Here is a 21,858-nt window from a genome sequence, read left to right on the forward strand (position 1 = left end):
ACGATTCAGGTGCCTTCTTCCCCTCTAAGATTTCATTGCAGACTTCCTTAAACGGTTGAATCAACCAGTCTTTCAAAGCTTTGTAATATCTGGAAGTCAGGCCATCTGGTCCTGGAGATTTTCCCAATTTCATGTTTTGAATGGCTCCCTCTATTTCTTGCTCAGTTATTTTCTGGTTCAAAATCATTCTACTTTGATCAGATATTTTTTGTAGTCCATACTTTTTAAAAAATTCTTCCATCTCTTTTTCCTCCACCGGCCCTTGTGCATAAAGTTTCCTGAAATAACTCTGAAAACAGTTTCTAATCTCATTTGGCCTAAAAATGTTCTTTCCTTCAACCTCTAGGCTTGTAACCGTGTTTAACTTTTGTCTCTTCTTCAGTTGCCATGCCAGAAGTTTCCCACATTTATCTGCCGATTCAAATGTCTTTTGTCTCATTTGCTTTATTTTCCATTCTATCTCCTGGTTCATCAATTCCATATACTGTCTCTGGTAAAACTTTATTTCTCTTAAAATTTCATGAGACTTTGGCTTTGATCTCAATTTCTTTTCACCTTCTTTTATTTTTTCCAAAATTTTATTTTTCTTTTCATTCTGTCTCTTCTTTTTCAGGGTATTCTGCTGTATCAAAAATCCTCTCATAACCGCTTTACTTGCGTCCCAAATTGTTCTTTTTTCCCCTTCTCATGTGTTAATCTTTCCAGAGGACCACAGAGTCCCTTTCCCTGTGATAATATTACCCTTTTATAAGGATGGATTGCATTTTAGCCCCTTGGCACTGAGCTTGATAAAGAAAAGCCCTTATGTTCACACACCAGAACAGAAAACAAACACAACAACTTCTCAAACGAAAAGACGTTAATTTGGAGCACGATCTAGTCAAGGTAAAGAGGTTTTAAGCTCAGCTGATTTTAGTGGGATAGATGGCACGTTCTTCCCATGAAATCAGTAGGACTTAAAAGTATGTACTTCGCTTTGGATGGGTTAGGACTTGCTCCAACTAAAACAGAGCTAGAGAACCTGTATGGCCCTCCAGATATTATTGAACAATTGAACTCCAACTCCCATCAGCCCCAGCCAACATGACCAATGGCCAGGAATGGTGGAAACATCCACAGCAACATCTGGAGGGCCTTGGGTCCCCCAGCCCTGAACAAAAGTGACCAATCTAATTCACCTTCTGAGATTTCAGCCTGTACTTGCCTCTCCCATCAAAATAAATGGGCCTTGAAAGTTCATAGCCTGGATTGGATCGTGCCCCTTCTGTTCCTAATGAATTCTGAATAGCTTTTCAAAAGCACCAGCCATTTGCTCGAAGCACGTAATACCAAAGAAAGGCATAATTTCTTAGGTTTCTTGTTTAATTTCCAGAGATGGCCTTGTGTAATTTCCTTATTGCAATTACTGCCAGAATGTTGCAGAGTTGCAAATGTGGTTTTGTCTTGTTTTTGTTTTTTTTTTAAAAACCATTGTTTCACTTTTTAGTTATTCCAAAGTTCTAGCCCATTTATACTAGTCTCTTTTTTAAATTATTGATTATCTTATTAAGCCACAGACTTATTTGCATCAAGGACCAAGCCACCTTACAAAATCATTTGTGGAAAAGGTGTGCTTAATGTGCCTTCATGGTCATGGTCAAGGAAGGAGAAATACTTCCTTGCTCCAAAACTCTGCTTTTCTCTTGTAGCTGGTGGGCCTTGATGCGGGATCTTCTAACTGGGTGCAATTTGGATTTGAAAAGGAACTGTGCAGGGCTGGCTTTGGGGCTGGGTAAGCTGGCAGTCAGCCAGGACACTGAACTGAGGAAGACACAAGGCTGTGCTCAGTGGCTGCGTTTTTTGGGGGGACAGTACTGTCAGCATTGCCATACCCTCCAACATTTCTCTGATGAAAATAGGGAGATCCTATTCCATACCCTCCAACATTTCTCCAGTGAAAATAGGGATGTCTTAAGGAAAAGTGGGACATTCTAGGATTAAATCAGAAACTGGGACAGCTTCTGTAAATCTGGGATTGTCCCTAGAAAATGGGGACACTTTGAGGGTCTGCTGAGCTTGGTTGGCCAAAAACAATTATTTTAAGAACCCCCCCCCAAAACAACAACAACAACAACAACACCCTGGTTCCATATCTTGTTTGGGCACCAACTATAAAAATGGTCTTCCTTTAACTAGTTTTAAAGTATGTTTCGTCTTCAATTTCCACCTGGATGTCATTTGTGCTAGATAAAAATCAGTGGGACACAGCTTTCCTTTGAGGCAACTTTGCCAAGCACTTAGCACTTCAAATGCTATAAACACTGTAAGCACTATATAAATAATAGCAGAAGAAAGCTGTAAGCTCTAAGAGGTCAGCTGGATATCTTATTTATTTTTTAAAAATAAAAATAATGGATGTTCTAAAATAAAGAATGCTTACCAAAAGAAAGGAACTGCTTCAAAACAAAGTAAATGCAAACCCCTTTGATAGCCCTGCTGCACTGAATTAGTTCACTGCCACTAATGGCTTTTTGAGCTTTGGCTTGTGCTAACAGTGGAACAGTCTCCCTTGGGAGGTTGTGGGCTCTCCTTCCTTGGAGGTTTTTAAGCAGAGGTTGGATGGCCACCTGTCATGGATGCTGTAGCTGAGATTCCTGCATTGCAGGTGGTTGGACTAGATAGCCCCTAGGGGTCCCTTCCAACTCTACAATTCTTTGATTCTTTGAATCTAACTGTGGCACAACAGCTGAGAGATCCAGGTTTTGAGCCATGTGGTTCTTGCAAGGGACGAGAAACCTCATCTACCAGATTCGCAAGGACATTTTTATGAGTTTCATTTCTTTCTTTCTTTTTCATAAATTTATAAATTTTATTTAACATAATTGTTGCAAAATATAAGCAAAACACTGCAAATACATACACGCATATACACTTCAAATAAGCAAATATACATGAAAAAAGAAACAAAAAAGGAAAAAAGAAGAAAAGAAGAAGAAAGAGAGAAAAGAAGAAGAAAACAGATACAATCTTGCTTAAAATGTATATAGGAAGTGCAGTGTAAGTGATGGAAGTCAATCAATGAAATTTTATTATTATTTTCATATTGAGATATTTGTAGAATGAGTTTCATTTCTGAGAAGCCGTGCTTGCCACTGGTAACTGGATGCTAATATGTAATTGTAACATAACGGGGACGTCTCCCTGGCTACGATGAAGTAAATATTTTACGTAGTTGTGTGTGAAACTGAACAGATGCTAATTTGAGAGTTAAGCAATTGTTTAGGCCATTGGTGTGTGTGCAGGCTGGTTGAAAAACACAAACAAGCAACCCAGCAACATTAAATGAATTATTTTTGCTTCTTTGGTCAAATTTAAGCCGGCTGTCAAATGTATCCTAGGGAGCCTGGCAGAGAGGGCTTGCTTATTAACTAGAGTGTCTGAACCAATCGCAGTAAGGTAAAAAACTTACAGTGGTACCTCGGGTCAAGAACTTAATTCGTTCCAGAGGTCCATTCTTAACCTGAAACTGTTCTTAACCTGAGGCACCACTTGAGCTAATGGGGCCTCCTGCTGCCGCCGCGCAATTTCTGTTTTCATCCTGAAGCAAAGTTCTTAACCCGAGGGACTATTTGTGGGTTAGCAGAATCTGTAACCTGAAGTGTCTGTAACCTGAGGTACCACTGTACTTTATGTCTAGGCATCAGTAAAGATTGGTCAGGCAGGTTTATGATTCACCAGGCCAAGTAGCCCCAATTACAATTTGTTGTAAGGGGAGGAGCAACACAGAAGGCTTTAAGGAGGGTTTCTGTGGCAAAGCAGGGTGCCTGTTGTTACAACAGAAAGGATTCCAGGGCTGCTGAAAAAAAGAGAGAGTTTGAGATGTGAGCGAGTGAATTCTCTGATTCGCAAGCCTGGGCAGTGTGTTTGGAGGTCCTGGGCAGCCCAGAAGACACAACCCCCCTCTCAGCCTCACTGATGTGGTTCAAAGGAAAGCAGAGCAATACATTTGGCACCAGCTTGGCTGCAGGAGTTGCTGGAAGGAGGCATACAAGGCACCATCCAACCGTCTTAGGGACTCCATTCTGGATTTGTGTGGGGTTGACCCCCCCAACACCTGCCTACCAGGGAGGAGCAAAACCTTTTTCTAACAAGCCACATGCCCTGTACTAGCTGTGCCTGTGTGTGGATGAAAACCAAGAAAGCTGACTGGAACAAACTTTCATTTATTGGGAAATAAAAGACATAAAAGCACATAAAACAGACAGTGCAATTTTGTGACTAATTTATGCGTGGCAGCACAGGTTTATATATATAAACTTGTGGGAACCTTTGACCGTTGTTGCAACATCTATTCTAAGCGAAAGAATTTTAAGGTTTAAGATGTGGTAGAGGTCAAAACGACCGATTAGCAATTAAAAGCGTACTACGTAAATGCGCTTTTACCTCTCACAGCTGGGTATAAATAAGGGAGGGCTTTATAGTGATGCAAGTGAAAGGTGATTTATGGTATAAGAACATTTTCCTTACCTTCCTGGGAAAGTGGTGAGGGACCAAGTTTATGACTAATTCCCCATCTCATCCGGCAAAGGTGCAGCCTGGTTTCAACTGTCTTACCACCTTTTCGATAAACAACCTCTTGATCTACTGCTACCCTTGCTGTTCATAATGTATAAAGGGGAGAAATTACCCAGTAGAATAAACCTGCCAACAGGATTAGGTAAAAATCCTCAAGGCCTACATCAGGGAACAGTCTTTTTAGTTTGCCAGTGTTATTATTCCCAGTTAAAGCTAGGACTCCAAAAGGATCAGCACTGGCTCTCAGTATGTTTCTGAGCACAATTCTTGGTGCTGACCTTTAAAGCCCTAAATGGCATCTGCCCAGTATACCCAATGGAGCGTCTCCACTTCCATCGTTCAGCTCCGAGGGCCTTCTGGTGGTTCCCCTCTGTGGGAAGTGAGGTGACAGGGAACCAGGCAGAGGGCCTTCTTGGTAGTGGTGTCCACCCTGTGGAATTGCCTCCCATCAGATGTCAAGGAGATAAACAACTATCTGACTTTTATAAGACATCTGAAGGCAGGCTTGTTCAGGGAAGTTTTTTAATGTCTGAGGTTTAATTGTGTTTTTAGTATTTTGTTGAGAGCCACCCAGAGTGGCTGGGGCAATCCAGTCAGATAGGAGGAATAATAATAATAATAATAATAATAATAATAATAATAATAATAATGTCAGGGCAGGGCAGGGGTCAGAGCAGGGGATGAGAATATACCTCAGGGTTCACATGGCTTGTACCAGGCGGGTGGCACTGTGGCGGAAACCACTAAGCCTGTTGGGCTTGCTGATCAGAAGGTTGGTGGTTGGAATCCCCATGATGGGGTGAGCTCCTGTTGCTCTGTCCTAGCTCCTGCCAACCTAGCAGTTCGAAAGCACACCAGTGCAAGTAGATGAATAGGTACCTAATTTTTTCAGGCAGCAGTATTAAACTCCTTCTACCAAGGAGCCTATCTGCCCCCCCCCGCCATTTATCTTTGGGTTGCCACATTTTAAAAAGTGAAAATCTGGACACAAAAGTCATCGAGCTTCTTTTGGCAAAGTTGTTGAGCTTCTTTTGCAAAATCTAAAATAATAAGAATGAAGCTTTTGAGCTTTTTATAAAGGAAATTCACCAAAATCTACACTTCTGACATAGGTTGCCATACGTCCAGATTTTCCCAGACATTGCAGCGTTTTCTGCCCAAACACTGCTTCCGGCAGTTGAATCCCAGCTATGTCTGGAAAATTCCAGACATATGGCAACCCTAGTAATCCAAAACTGCAATTTTTGGCCGGCCAAGCTTGAATATGGGCAATAAAGGCATCCTGTTTGAAGTCCAATCAGGACAGGGGACACTTTTGTCCAAAAAGGGGGCGACCCTGTTTTTCTAGGGACAGGTGACAACACTAGCGATGGGTTTCTGACTCCTGATATACAGGATTTTGGCATGCTTGAAGGTTTTGATTTCTCTGAATTATAATATTAATCAACCTGATCATCATCCCTCAGACTAACATGCAAATTGGACTGGGTCTTCTCTGAACTTTCTGGTACAATTCTTGACTCAAAGGAAAAGAATCAAAATGTGTTAAAAATGCATTACTTAAGGTCCAGTGTTTAGAACTTGTGCGTGTTTCGATGAATGTTTACATGAGGATTTTAAAAACAAATAAAACAAGCGAATAAACTGCAGATTTAAGTTGGAGTTCAACATATCACACTCTTCCAATTGTTCTACCAGTGCATGCATTTCAGCTTGCCAGAGAGAGAAAAATCTCCCTCCTCTTGCACACTGTTCTGGGGTTTCCCCCCACTTGCACACCCCAGAGCTGATCGGAGGGGACGTGAAGAAGGAGTAGGGAGGAAGAAAGCCCTGTTCTACTAGCAGGACTTGTTGCATTGGCTCCCACTAGCGCAACTACTTAAGTTGGATCCTGCCCAAACGTCGGAATGAGATGGAACAGATTTATGGACCTTTCAGAACCACTTGACTTTTAGCTTTCCATTCCAGCTTCAGCTTCCTTGTGTCTTTATGACTTTAGCATCATCAGAAAAATGCCAATCGGAGTTCTTCATTGTGTGTTATCGTTAGGCGATGAAAAAGGAAGCCCTTTGAAAGTAGCACAGAGGGAAAAATTGTTATCGTGGTGCAGCTTATTTCCTGCATGCAGAAAATCTGTTGTGATTTTGTGGCCTATTTCTGCCTGCAACGTTTGTGTGTGCTCATTTGGCTGGGGTGGTGATAGAAATCAGGCTAGGAATCGTTCTTTGATTTGTGTTACATTAAGCCCAGTTAATCATTTATTCGGCCGCTGCTAATAAAAACCAAATACTTCTCTTTGAAGAAGGGTTCTAGAGAATGTTAAGTGCTTGCAATATAAAGTAAGCAGTGGTGCTGGCAAATCATCTCAGCAGCTGGGGGTATATTTAGGACCATATTCTGCGTTAAAGAGAATAAATGCTGCTTTAGTTAATGAAGGCCGCCCACTTAGGTTAAAGGTTGGAATCTGACCAAGAACTTGACATTGTCGAAGTAGCAATTCATGGTTGTCTTCTTTTTATTTCTGCAACTTCCTCCTAAAATTCTGACCACATCTTCCACCCTTGTATCAAAGAGAACAAGGTCCCAGTGTTAAATAGATTTAAAGAGGGGGGGACATGGACATGTTTAATTTTCTCCTATTTATTCATTTTAAATGTGTGGAACTTTGATGATGGGGCAGGGAGAGCAACAACTGGTAGCAGGTGCTATTTTTGGGTGGGATTCAGTCACATTCTGGCAAATTCAGTTGGCGCAGTTGAAACTGGTTTGGATTTCTCACTCAACAAACTCATTCCCCCCAAATATCAGACTTTTTGTGTTAAGGAAAGTGACGAGGAGAATGCACTGGAATGTTTGCAGATCCTCCAAGTGTCCCTATTTTCCAAGGACAGTGCTGGATTTACAGAAGCCTTCCCGGTTTCTGATTTGATCCCCAAATATCCTGCTTTTCCTTTGAACGTCGCTATTTTCACTGGAGAAATGTTGGAGGGTTTAGAATAGGATATCCTTATTTTCACTGGCGAAATATTAGAGGGGTATGTGTGTGGGACAGGGATGCGGGTGGCGCTGTAGGTTAAACCACAGAGCCTAGGACTTGCCGATCAGAAGGTCGGTGGTTTGAATCCCGGCGACGGTGTGAGCTCCCGTTGCTCGGTCCCTGCTCCTGCCAACCTAGCAGTTCGAAAGCACGTCAAAGTACAAGTAGATAAATAGGTACCACTCCAGCGGGAAGGTAAACGGCGTTTCCGTGCGCTGCTCTGGTTTGCCAGAAGTGGCTTAGTCATGCTGGCCACATGACCTGGAAGCTGTACACCGGCTCCCTCAGCTAATAAAGCGAGATGAGCGCCGCAACCCCAGAGTCGGTCACGACTGGACCTAATGGTCAGGGGTCCCTTATCTTTATGTGTGTGGGATAACACTTGCTTTGATGTAACCCACAGTTTGGCAGTCTTTCTATTCTTCTGAATTCAGATAAGCGTTCAGAGGGTTCGGGGAAACCTTGGGGCAAATGAAAAGCCAAGGTCAAATTATGAGGGCTGCAAGATCGGCCCATAACTCAGGTGAAGCATTGAATGGCGGAATGAGGAGATGTCCACATGGCAACTTTCACACTGTCTGTTTCAGGGTTGGGGAGACTTTCTCAAACTGTAGGCCGCATTTCCTTCTGGGCATTGTTCTGAGGACCAGAGGCCAGTGGCAGCAGGCAGGAAGGCTGAGGGAAAAGCCAGAAAAGCAACAAGTGTGAAGTTCACCTTTTTACAGTAGGCAAGTTTCTGCATACACTCACACAACTCTTCTATCCTCCAAGGAGGCATCCAAGAAGCATTATAAAAGTTCAGGGACACTTTCCAGCCAAGCAGAAATACTCAAGGGTCAGTACGGGGTGTGGCTAAGGAAGAGGTATGCTCTATGGAGAGCCATATCTGAGGGCCAGATAGAGAGACATGGAAGGCCACATTGGGCCTCTGGTCCTGAGGCTCCCCATCCCTGGTTCATTTAGCACCACAGTTAACCTGAATGCACCACAAATGCAAAGGCTGTGTCCTTTGGTTAAGACAAGGCCATCCTTTCTCACTCCGAGCCTGTAAAGCTGGTTAAACAAATTACATGCAAGGTTAATTGCTGCTGCTTCTTTGGCAATCACTCGTAGCCAAGTAAGATTGTCTTCCATGAACACAGTTTTAACAGTGAGTCTGTGACTGTGGAGGCCAATTCTGGATCCACATGTCCTTCCACAGCGGAGACATACATTTCTGTGCAGGAGTTGATTGTGGTGAGGGTTTGCCAAGCATACCTTCCTCTTAGCACGTTTCTCCCTTTCGTCCTGAGTTTGAGTATCTCCAAAACCCATGACACCGTTGGTAAAGGTTGTTCTCCAATTGGAGCACTCGCAGGCCAGTGTTTCCCAGTTGTCAGTGTTTATACTACATTTTTTAAAATTTGCACTGAGAGAGCCTTTAAACCTCTTTTGTTGATCACCAGCATTACACTTTCCATTTTTAAGTTGGGAATAGACGATAATCTTCCACACAACATGACCAGTCCAACAAAATTGATGTTGAAGAATCATTGCTTTGAAACTGGTGATCTTTGCTTCTTCCAGTACACTGGCATTAGTTCACCTGTCTTCCCAAATGATGTGTTAAAATTTTCTGGAGACACCATTGATTTTCGCTCTTCAAAATATGGCAACCTTAAAATGTTGCATATTGTCTTGTTTGGCCCTCACCGTCTTTCTTTATGTGTACTGCAGGACTCGGAAGCACACTAGATGAACACCTAAATTCTTCTGAAAGCTCACAGATTTGCCAGGGGAGAGGGGAGGGAACGTGCTGCCTTGAGTCATTGGATGTGAATGTATCCATCTGCACAAAAAACAGCTAAGGTAGTGTTGTGAGGGGGAAGTTCAGGACTGTTTATGAATGAGCACGAGACAAAAGAAAGATGATGATGCATGATTTCCAGAACCAACTTTCCGCAAGATGTGCTGAGGGCCGTTGGTTTCAGGTGCTTTAAAAGTGGATCAGACAAGTTCGTGAAGGGCAGAGCTGTCTGTAGCTCTTGGTCGTGAAAGCTAAATAAAAGTTCCATGGCTAGCATGTCACTAAATGCCAGTTATTTTGGACGGGGGCATCATTAGGGGATGAAGGATTTTCAGAGTTACTGGAAACCAAGATGCCATACTAAATGGATCCCACTTGGTGTGTCAAAGTTCTTGTTATGTACTTAAATGTGTCTAAGCAATCCGAGACAGGAGAGACATGGTTTATTGCAGGGAGGGCAGATGAATGCATCCGGTTTTGCTGCTACAGGTACACCATGACATTTCTTTTCCCTGTGGTCATACCTCCTCTAGTCACTGCCGTGGATACACGACCTGACTGCCTGTCTCTAAGCACTAAGTCTCGTCTGCATGACATTCCCACACGGCAGGGTTAATGCTGCCAGCCTTCATGTCACATTTGCAGACATCTTTGTAACACAGAATAGGGACTCAGCTACATGAGTCAAAAAACAGTGTTTTGAATGCGTTATAAACATGAAACACCAGATGGCGCTGGAGAGCAAAACAAATCATTGCAATTTTCCATAGCGTTTTCTCTCTCTTTTGTTATAACAATTTAATTTCTGACTTATTTATAGCTCCACCCCCCCCCGTGTGTAGATCTACCTTTGGTCCGCCAGTAGACCTAGTGCCTGAAGCCAGCTCCCTGTAGAGGTTGTTGAAAGATACAGTTGGAAACTGATAATCTCCAGCTGTATCACTGAATGAAGAAATAGCTAGGTCCCTAATGCCACCACATAAAGAAAAAGAAAGGTTTGGTATACTAGCTGTTATCTATATATCTATAGATATAGGATTTTAATATCTATTTAATGTAAGATTTAGTTAGCACCAATAGTAAAACAGCAATGTGTTCCAATGCAACGTAATCCCAGCATCCTTTTCCCATATTCTTTTTCCTCGCTTTTATGGCAGTGTATCAAACATGGCCAGTTTCCCAGAACCTTTCAAGATAATTTTATGTCTAGTCAACAGATTGGATGCTTGCAGTATAGGAAGCCGCGTCTTGGCTCAGAAAACACATCTGAACAAAGTTGCCTAAAATATGACAAAGTATTTATGAACTTACTAGGGGCTGCACCCCAGCTTGCTCTGCTCAACAACCTCTCTGACATTCTCCCTCCCTCCACCTCATGCAACTATTAAGTTTGCTTTTCACCTTCCCAACCCCTTTTCTGAAGCTACTTCTCTCTTCTCTTCCGCAGTCCTACTTTGTGCCAGTTTTCACCTTCACCCCATGTCCATGCCTCCCCCTCCTTTTGTGCAACGCCCCCCTATTACACACAAACCACCCACATGGTAACCTCTTGCATCTTCCTCCCCCCACATATTGCAACTTCTAAGCACTGTCTTCCACCCCAGGGTTATTTTTTCCCAGCTGTAACTTCCCGGAACTCAGTTCTGGCACCTCTCAGATGGGCACCATTGTCATGATAAGAGAACAAGGGAGGTGTTATGTACTGAAGTTCTCACCCTGGGCCAGCAGGGGGATACTGTAAGTAGTTTTCACTCAGGTCCACATATGCAAATAAGGGATTGAAAGTGAAATTCAGTGATTGGATAGTTACAGAAAATGGTTACTGTTGCATTCTAGTGGAGCTCTATATAAGCAGGCTGGCTGAACCCTTCAGTTCAGTTCTGTTCTGGCCTGTGAATAAACAAGAGCTGTTTGAAGAATCAGTGTGTCGTCTGATATGTTCACCCACAACTTAACAGGAGGTGTTCCTGGTGAGTTCTGGCCCCTCTTTTTCTAGAAAAATAGCACTGTTCCTAGAAGAAATAATCCTTCAGATATTATGTAGATAGAAATGTACCCCCTCACAATCCCTCTTTCAAAGAAATATGAACAGCTCTGTGAAGACACATTTTAGCCAGAAGTGATTTCCAGGACATTCTGCAAGTGATTTGTTCTCAAATATTTAGAAAGGCTTTTTTCAGCAAGGTTTTTCCAATAGCGTGAAGAGCAATAGGTTAGGAAAGGTTAGATAAACAGTGCTACATCCATTACATATGTTTTAGACATTCAGAAGCCTTTCCCTATTGCAAAAAATAATAAAAAAGTAGAGTGCTGTTTTATAAGAGATATTTTGGCCCATGGTTCGGTTGTAAATCTAGCCAAATATTATATTGGATTTAATCTGCAAAGCTCAGGGGATGTCAGTAGTGCTTTGAAGGGAGTTGTGGGTGAGGGAATCAGATATAACGCTGGTCACATGGAAGTGTGTATGGGGTTGTTATTTTTACACACACAGCTGCCGCTGCATCAGATCTCTTGTTAGCAGCACAGTCTTACCTGCAAAACATTTAAATGGAGCAATTATGCTTTCAAATTGCTCCCTGGAAAAACAAGGCACTTGTCTTAAGTGCCTTGGCACACATATCACCCAGGGTTCCCATATGATGAGACAAGCAAAGAAAACTTAACCATGCCTTGGATTGCCTGCCTGTTTTCCATGTGCAGCTATAATGAGCCTTGAAGGCACTGCAACTAACCTTGCTGCTGTGGTCAATTAACCTTGCAGTTAACATATGCTAAGCCATGCATCTTTCCCTCTGCCTATATATTTTTGCTCGTGATACATTGATTGGGTGTGTTTGTTTTTAAGAGTCTGAAAAGCATTATATATCAGAAGGAGGTCGACAACAGTCCGTGTACCAAGATTATTCATGTGCCTAGTGGTTTACTTCGTAAAATGTTTACTGATTTCATTGCTATTGTGGTTCTGCTTAACTAAGCTTAAATATAAGGGTCAATTTAAATTTTTACATTATTATGTCTCATGGATAGCTCAGTTGGTTATAGAGCATGGTGCTGATCAAAGTTGCAGGTTCAGTCCCCACATGGGGCAGTTGCATGTATCTGCATTGAACTAGATGATCCTCAGGGTTCAACTCTAGGGTTGGTTGGTTGATTGATTGATTGATTTCCTGCCCTGTCTTATAAGATCCCAGGGTGGGTTACAAATATGTAAAAATTCAATATCAAAACCAAGTATTCCTGCTTGCTTTGAACTCTTGCTTCCCGTTGTACCAACATATCCCAAAGCACAATAAATGCCTAGGTTTGCACACTTAAGAATGTAAGAGGAGCCTTGATGGTTCTGGCCAATGACCTATCTAGTCCAGCATCCTGTTCTCACAGTGGCCAACCAATGGGGGAAGCTTAAAAGCAGATCCCAAATGCAATAGACCTCTCCTCAGCTGAACCTCCTGTTTTTTCACCTCTAGCTTAAACGGAGCCCAAGTTCCTTAACTGATGACTAATGTATTGAGAATGATTTGTATGATCTGTCCCCATGGCTTGCATTCTTAAATTTCATACATCATTTATGGATCTTTGATTTGTACCATTCCTGTTATTGTAAGTCCGCTCGCCTTCCGGGTGTGGCGGCATTGGGGGCCGGAGGCTGCTCCCCACAGGACCTGATGAGGGGTTTCTGGTCACTGGGAACCCATCTGAGCTGTTGAGGAGGGTGTAACACCCCTTTCACCTATCAGGTGCTGGATCCAAGCCTGCCTGCATGATTGGCCAATGGCAGGCAGGCTTGGACGCAGGGCTGACCTTGGGGGGGGGTAGGCCTGATGGAGCAGGTAGGCTTCCTTCAGGTCCACCTCCAGGGCATTTAAGGACCTTGCCCCTGGACCTGTTACCTGGTCTATTCCTGTGACTTGTGGCTTGCATTCTTCACTTTTAGATATAATTTATGGATATTTGACTTCTATTGTTCCAGTCCTGAGACTTTTTTGTATAAGGTGCTTAATAAGTGAAACAAAAAGATTACGATACTGCATTTATGTCAATTCATCTCCTTTTGTCTCCATCTTTACTCACTGCCCTTCTCAATTTCTGCTATCTCTCCTCTGCAGAATTTCTGTGCGGTAGCCGGCCACCATCCAATTAGAAAGCGGGTATAGCAAATCGATTTTAAAAGTAGCTGTTCAGTCATAAGCGTTCCTTTGAATGCCACACAACATTCCCCAAGCAGAAAGGATTTACAGTGAAGTGAGGAAGAACCAGTAAAGGGAAATAGATATCATCTCTCCCACCCGTATCCACCCCGAGCTAAGATTTATACTTGTTGTGCCAGAGTGACAGCAAGCAAATCCAGTTATTCCTGCAAAGGCAGCTTCCAGCTCTCCAGCTTTCTATCTTTAAATGACAAACACTGCTTGGAAAGAAATTTCCACGCACCTGAAGCTTGACCCCAAACCACAAATAATGGGACAGGAAATGGCTTCCCAAATACTTTTTATATATACAGTTTTTCCATGGTACATGATTTGCAACACAGCATTACTGGTGTGTGCCGACTTCTCGAAAAGGTCATAATTCTTTCACTAGGTTAATTCGTTCCAAACACGTACACACATAGAAGATGTGGGAGAGGAATCCCTTTCGGGATCATTCGGTGTATATTCAATCCATTTGAAATATTCTGATCTGAATAGTTCATTTGTCCTGAAGAGTTCTCACAGGGTTTTCATAGTCTACAGCAGGCTTCCTCAACCTCGGCCCTCCAGATGTTTTGAGACTACAATTCCCATCATCCCTGACCACTGGTCCTGCTAGCTAGGGATCATGGGAGTTGTAGGCCAAAAACATCTGGAGGGCCAAGGTTGAGGAAGCCTGGTCTACAGCCCATTTTGCAGTCTAAAGCTTTTGCAAAAGATAAGACTCCAAGCCCTCCTCTGCTATTTGCATACTTATAGTTACCTAGAAAATGTAATGGTGTGTCCACTGATATAATCACAGTTTTATCCTGTCGAGGCTGTTGCCATAAAGGGGGAAAGTGCTTGTCAGGGAACTGTGGGTTGATACAGAGGCAGCGTCACAATGGACTTTGGAGATTGAAAAGTGATTTAGTTTTCACCAGTACCACAATTGCTAATGTAGCACTGGGGAGAAATGAGCTTGTTTCTGAGGTAAACTTTTATTTTTAAAACGATTAATGGTATGTGTGCGTGTGCACACATACACAAAATTCATTTAGTTCAGTTTATAAGCAGACATAAGTTCCTAGAAAAGGCACTTTATTTGCACACACATTATAAGAAAAATACATTGATGCTAAATAATAATAATTTTTATTTTATTTTATTTTATTTTATTCCCCACCCATCTGGGTTGCCCCAGCCATTCCAGGCGGCATCCAATAAAGCAATATTCAATAATCCATTAAAATAATAAACAGTAAAAATAAACACCAGCAAATAATAATGAAACAGTTTACACTTATCAATTACAATAAAGAATTGCTATATAATAAAACTAGTGCATGCTCACAGCTTGATTACTTTAACCCTTTCCTTTCAAGTGAAATTCTATGTGATTGGCGAAAACTGACTTGAAATCTTATAATGGGAATTCATTACAGAACTGTACCTGTACAACCAGTTAGCTAGGGAGTGCAATGTACTCTGTGGGTTTGGCCAGAGTTTGTGGTGTGTGATGCATTGCTGTTGCTTCTTGTCCTGTGGATTTGCACCTTTCCTTTAAAACGAAAACTTGCCAAGTGGAGTCTTCTTTTTCTTCAGTTGTAAAGCTGGCTGCAATACAGCTGGGATTGTTTGTACTGTACTGAGAATTCTGCGCTAAAATGTCTGTTGGTAAAGGAGAGTGCTTCTCCCGTGCTGTGATCCAATTCCTTACCGGCCTCCCAAAGCAGGATTGCAAACGAAGAATGAACGCTGCAGAAAGAACGACATCTGACCTTCACGGTTTCTATCATTTCTCCTTACTCCCCTGCCCTTCCAAGTATTTGAGACTTTCTGCCATCCCACATTGTTGTATGTTGAAAGCATTAAAGAGACATAATGGAGTAGCTTCTCTGCTGGTATAAATTGGGCTCCAGCTCTGCAGCCCTGAATGGGTCTGTGTCTAGCTTTTGAAGCACCTGGGGATACAACTCAATGTTTTCAATTTTCTCTTCCTTTCTGTGCTTGAAAGGATATGGAAAGACTGAACTTTTTCTTCTTCCAGGGCAAGGCCAACACAGCATTGCATCCCATTTCTACATGAAAGCACCTCTTTTTTCCCCAACATGAAAAACTAAAAGCTTTTATACTAAAGTGTATTGAGCAGCTTTCATTATAAAGGCACCTTTCGGGGGACTAAAATGGTCGCTTCTGCACTTGGTACAAAAATTGGATATTCACATGCAGTTCACTCCCTTAAAAGTGGAGTCATTACATAGTTCTGTTGCAGCAATCTCATATGCTATGGGAGGGGAAACCTCAAAATACATAGAGGGACGCAGAATGCCCTTGAAAATGCTATTTCCACATCTTTGTGGCTTCTTACCATCCCTTTAGTTCCACCATCCAATGTCTTATTTAATGAAGCTTTGGCATATGTGTGTGGAACCTGTAGTCTTCCAGATATTGTTGGACTACAATTCCCATCATCCTTCATCTGTGCTATGGTGGCTGGGGATGATGGGAGTTGGAGTCCATCTGAGGGGCACGGTTTTCACACTCCAGCCCTGTACGTTCAGGATTCATCCTCATATCCTTTGGTACATATTGAAGACAACATAAATGTACTGTACTTCCCCCAATCTTGTAAGAAGGTTACTATGTATCCTTGGAAAAATACATCTCCACCGTCTCCCATTTCAAGACATGCTGAGTTGTGATCTAGACACACATTAAACTACATCCGAGCTGAACTTTTTAAAGAAGATTCTCTGATGAAGTGCTGAAGAAATGTTGGTTGGGGCTAAATGGGATGCTGAAGTAATTCCGATGGAAGAGGAAATAGGCAATGTTGCTAGAGTGTGAAAACTCACTGAAATGGTGTGATTAAGAGAAGGCAGGCAAAGCAAAGAATGATTTCAGAGATTCTGGCCCCCTTTTATTAATTACATGAAAGAGGAGTATGATTCGGACCCATTTAAAAGTTTTTCACTGCTGCTATAATTTATGTATATGTCATATATAAGTTTGTACTGTTTTATTCCTGGCAGCCAACTGATGAGGGTGGTGTATGATTGCACCTAGCTGAGTAGAGGGAAAACTTGCATTTGATGTGTGGAGAGAGAGAGAAAGAGAGAGAGAGAGAGAGAGAGAGAAAGAAAGAAAGAAAGAAGATTTCACTTCACTTTTAATTTGAATATTGTGTCTCTTTATTACTGTACACAAGGCAATGTACAGCAACAAAACATACAACAAAGAACGCACGCCTTAAAATAACCTGAACCAATACAAAAAATCATAATAAAACGTAACTTTAAAACATAATGACATATCAAATAAAGTAATGTTCGAATATAACAGTACACAATAAAATTAACTCTCAAAACAACAGCAAATAATAAATAGGCAGAAATTCACTCTTAACAAATACAATAAATAATTACTAAACTATGATCAATAAAAATAACTGCAAGTTACAGACACCCCTATCTGCTGTGGGTTGAAAGCAGCATCTTTCTTGTAGTCAATAAGGGCACAGGGTGTCTTTTTCTCTTTCCCGTAGGTGATCAGCATCTGTGGGAAGGAAGGCACAGTGGCCAATTTCTCCTTTAAGCATCAGTATGATGTCACAATGGCCAGCCATTCTTTTGCAGCTCCATCAGCCTTTGGGGCGGCGGGTGGGCAGGGGTAACACTGACCAGCCTCTTTTCCCACTGAATCCAGCCACCGCCTGTGGCAACATGTATCTCCCTCTCAGGCAGAAGCAGGGAAACTCAGACAATTACTCTTTCTCATTGAGGTGAGTTTCTGCAGGAACAAATGGGAACCAGTGGCGGAGCATATGCCCGTGCTGCCCACGGCGGGCGCTCTCCTGAGCGTGGCATGGCATGGAGGGTGCCCACCCTGGTGCGGGATAGCTGCTCAGGTGCCTGGAGCAGTGCATGCGCCCTGCAGCTGGGGGCCGAGCGAGCCGCCCACGGGAGCGAGCTGCCCAACGTTGACATTCGGTGCACCACCTGCCTGTGACTCCCAAGCCTCCCCCAAGCTGTCAAAACAAAGGGAGAAGGGGAAAATGCCACCGGCAAAGCGGCGCAGCTCCCCCCTTACCCCGACAGCTCAGGGTAGGCTTGCAAGTTGCGGGTGGATGGCACGCCAAATGTCACCCCCCTCAGTGAGGGCTGTTGGGATACTGCCGGGGAGACGGGGGCATTTGGCAGGCCCCCAGCTGGCTCCAGCCACCAGTTGGCAGCCGGGCGATCTCTGGTACTGCATCAATCTGACACGAGCCTGAGATACGTTTAGAGATTCAGCACGCTCTTATCAGTAGAGGGAATAAATCTTCACAATGGAAGTGGTGGACAGAGACATGTGTAAGCGTATTTACAAGCGTTTATTCAGCATAGTTCAGGAACAAAGGAAAAAACATGTCTGCTTCCCTTTGTGTCCAAGCAAACAGGAGTAATGCAAAAGCAATAGACAAACGTAAGTTCCCAGCAGACTGTGCTGGAAGTAAACAGGCATGTGACACACAACAGTCATGCCTGTCCCTCTTAAGGTGGAATGGATCTATATCCAAACAAGGGCACCCGGGGCGGTCCGCCCCCACTGCCCCCCTTCCTACGCCCCTGATGGGAACAGCCTCTTTCTCAATGAAGTGGGCACAGTTGCTGCAAGTCTCAGATCACACCCGCACCATGCACTTAAAGCTCATTTAAACCACCTAGCCTCCTCCCAAATGCTGGGAACCATAATTTATTAAATGTGCTTGGATGTTATAGCTCTGAGAAGGAAGTTGCAGTTCCCAGGATTCTTTGGGAGAAGTTGTGGGCTTCAAATGTACGGAGTGACTTGACCTTGCTTTTTGAGATGTGGAGAGAGAAGCAGCAGGTAGAAAAGGGGGGAAGTGGTTTGGTAAAGATAGCCTAGGCTGGTGAATCAAATATGGATGGCAAAGACACACAAGAAGGCCTTATTGCTATCTACTGTCTCTCTAGAACTGCATTTTCCTTCCTATAATGTCTTTAAAAGTCAGACTGCCTTCCAGAAGTAATGCAAGTCTTTTTAAAGCAGGAATTAGTAATTGGAAATAATTATGGGACAACTTTAATGGGGTCGTTAGAGGAAGAGGGGTCTCTTAGACCCATGTAATGATGTTCCGTGCATCCAAATAATTATGACTCTTATGTATTGCTGATGGAATACTTTGCCATAAAGGAACACTGCTCATATTTTCTCTTTACTGTATGTGGGAATGTGCCTTAGGGCTGAAAAACCTCAATTTCTTAAAGAAGCCAGTTCTTTTTCCGATTCATTTCAGATGCTTTAAATTTTTATAGTTTATGTTGTGTTTCCCTTGTGCAAACAGTGCAGCCTCTGGCAACAAATGGATTCCTGAACATTCCAACTGCTCAGAGAACATAGCTCTTGGAATATTTGCAGTCCAGCTTCTATTAGAGAAGGAAACGTCACTTTGACTGGGATTAAAGCCTCACAAAGGCTAGGCACAGTAGTTGCTGTGTGGGATTGTCTGGCTGGGAACAGGTCAGAAAGTAGGGGAGCTGAGGGGTGGATGTGGATGATTCATTGGAAAATTAATTCAGACAAGATAGAAGTACTTTTGGCATGAGATTGTCTGAGATGGGGCCTTTTCTAAAGTGGTACTAAGACTCTGAGACTGCCCGCATTTGGTCCCTTTGCTGCCAGTTTTCCCAATTTGCTGCCATTTTAATTCAGAGGGCATTTATGGAGCCCTCTGGAGAGCAAGGGTCTTGGTTTTTCTACTGACTGGGTATGCTTATTGCTGCTTTTTGTCCCCCCCTTTTGCTTTAGTCCTGTATTTGAGGCTCTTCGTTGTGAGCTTGTCAACATGCTCTTGCAAGAAAGGTGGGATACGAATATTTCAGTGAGTCATCAAACTAAAGGTGACTGAAGAACGTTTGTAGAATTGGCAGTGGATTGAGAAATGTGAACTTTGGGGAAGCCTAGATTGAAAAGGCAGTTGAAAAGGGAGCCAGCATGGTGTAGTGGTTAAGAGCGGTGGACTCGTAATCTGGGGAACCAGGTTCGCTTCTCCGCTCCTCCACATGTAGCTGCTGGGTGACCTTGGGCCAGTCACACTTCTCTGAAGTCTCTCAGCCTCACTCACCTCACAGAGTGTTTGTTGTGGGGGAGGAAGGGAAAGGAGATTGTTAGCTGCTTTGAGACTCCTTAGGGTAGTGATAAAGCGGGATATCAAATCCAAACTCCTCTTCTTGAGAAAGGCAGAGGAAGCTAGGGAAAAGCTGAGAGAGGGGGCTCTGAAGAAACCTCCGCAGAACTTCAGCTCAGGAGGGGGTGGGTGGTGTCATACTGTTTAGGCAGAGGCCAGGGAAGGACAGGAGTACTAGGGAGACTGACAGGGAGGGTGGCTAAAGGATGGAGGCCAAAGCAGGTCATGGGTTGAAAAGCACAAACTTGAGAAAGAATAGGCAATGCAGACATTGCAGGGAGGAAGTACTATGCAGAAATTACGATGCGCAAGAAGTCTTGCTATCATCAAGAAGAAAGAGAGGGATGGAGACTAGGGATGCAGAGTTGCTTCATCAAGACTTCAGATTCTAGAGTCACTTTTGCACCTGACAGGCTTCTTGTAACTTTAAAGCAGGTCTGGGGAACCTGTGGCTTGCCACATATTGATGAATTCCAGCTCCCATCATCCCTGACCATTAATTGTGCTGGCTGGGGCTGAAGGGACTGCGAGCCCAACAACTTCTGGAGGGCCTCAGGTTCCTGGCTTTAAAGGGTTGCATTGGAAAGGGAGCAGTGGCCACAAAGGTTCAGTACTGTTAGTGAAACTTAATAACCTTGCAAACATAAGGGGAGGACTGAGAAGAATCAGTTGGCAGGAATGAAACATGGATACTGAATTTTACATTTTGAATTGAACAGACCAGTCAAAAAAACATTTTATTTTTATCTTTTTACTACTATTTTTTATTATTATTTGAACACACCAGAGACAGCAGGATAGCTGAAAAAGCTGAAACATGTCTTAGTAAATATGAATAATCTGAGCTTTACTGTTCAGTCAGGTGGGCCCCTGGCATTGCATCTGCTAAGCGCCCCATCAGCGCTGCAGAAACCTTTGCCACAGAAGCAAAAATAGCAGAGCTTGTTTTCATTTCACCTGTGTGATCACACGGGCTATGGTTCTTAAGATCTCAGCACCAGACTAGATCTCTTTAAATCGGATGGGGGGGACAACCCCCCCCAATGTTATGGTACTGGTCAGTATTACGTTTCTGCTTTATGTAATCCAAATGGTCATTTCCAAACAGAAACGTCTAAACAAAGAATATTGACACATATGTGAGGGTTAGGAAAGCAAAATGTAGCTTCCAAGGGGTATGTGTGTAGGGAATGTCAGGTGAGTAATTTGGAATTATCCTGCATCATTTGTAGCCCAACATGCTGAGAACAACTCTGTAATACATTTGTGTCCTCCCGGAGCCTCAACCTTTTTTTTGGGTGGGTGAGTAGGTGGAGCACAACCCTCCATCCCTGATGGGCTGCATTAAGTGTGATGAGTCACAAGTTGTACAAGCCAAGTTTTAATAGATGTTTTAGAACAAACGGCAGTTTTGTTTGGAAGAGGTTCCTGAGGCTTATGACCCTTGAACCCTCGGTGACGGTTCATTTAAAATTGTTGTTTTACAGCAGGAGCCGCCCGCCGATTCTTGGGAATCGTGGGCACATTTGCAAACAGGAGAAACCACAATCGCACATCCGCAAGTGCTCATACACACATCTGGGCCACTAGCAGTGGCATAACGTGGTGATGGGGGCACAGGGACAGCTGCCCTGGGTGCAAATTTGTTAGGGGCGCAAAATTTCAACACCTGGTGCTGCCTCAATACAGCCATGTGCTTCTGTTATTGGGCTCCGTTGAAAAGGGCTTCTCCATGCAAAACAGGAAGTGGCACCCCAGACAACAGAACGACTCTTCTTTTCTTTTTCTTTTTCTTTTTCTTTTTCTTTTTCTTTTTCTTTATAATCTTTATCTCTTTTTTAAAGTTTACAAAAAACAGAAAATAAATTAATCCTTTCACCCACATATACCAAAAAGAAAAATGATACATAGAAGAAAACATGAAAAGAAAAAGAAAAGAAAAAAGGGGGGGGGAAGAAAAAGAAAAATATATTCGTCAAATACACAAAATTATTTAAGGAGTGCAAACCATATTGAATATTCTATACCCAAAATTCCTAGAAAGACATTACCTTCATATTCCATCTTTTCTTTTTTTCTTTACCATCACATTCTTTCTATTTCACTAAACTGGTTT

General features: G+C 42.9%; 1 protein-coding gene across 4 annotated transcripts in view; it reads left to right on the plus strand.

Annotated features, from left to right (window-relative positions):
* PDE1A (phosphodiesterase 1A) overlaps positions 1-21,858 on the plus strand; it is a 147,536-nt gene that overhangs the window by 73,719 nt on the left and 51,959 nt on the right. Inside the window, exon 1 of one of the 4 annotated variants that reach the window (XM_053409454.1) lies at positions 17,213-17,333. The exons of the other annotated variants lie outside the window; for them this stretch is intronic. Coding sequence (XP_053265429.1) covers positions 17,275-17,333 — 59 coding nt within the window. The 5' untranslated portion in view covers positions 17,213-17,274. Of the gene's footprint in view, positions 1-17,212; positions 17,334-21,858 lie in introns of those variants that run through there. 4 annotated transcript variants of the gene reach the window in all.

The sequence above is a fragment of the Podarcis raffonei genome, chromosome 1 (assembly GCF_027172205.1).
Source record: "Podarcis raffonei isolate rPodRaf1 chromosome 1, rPodRaf1.pri, whole genome shotgun sequence".
Taxonomy (NCBI): domain Eukaryota; kingdom Metazoa; phylum Chordata; class Lepidosauria; order Squamata; family Lacertidae; genus Podarcis; species Podarcis raffonei.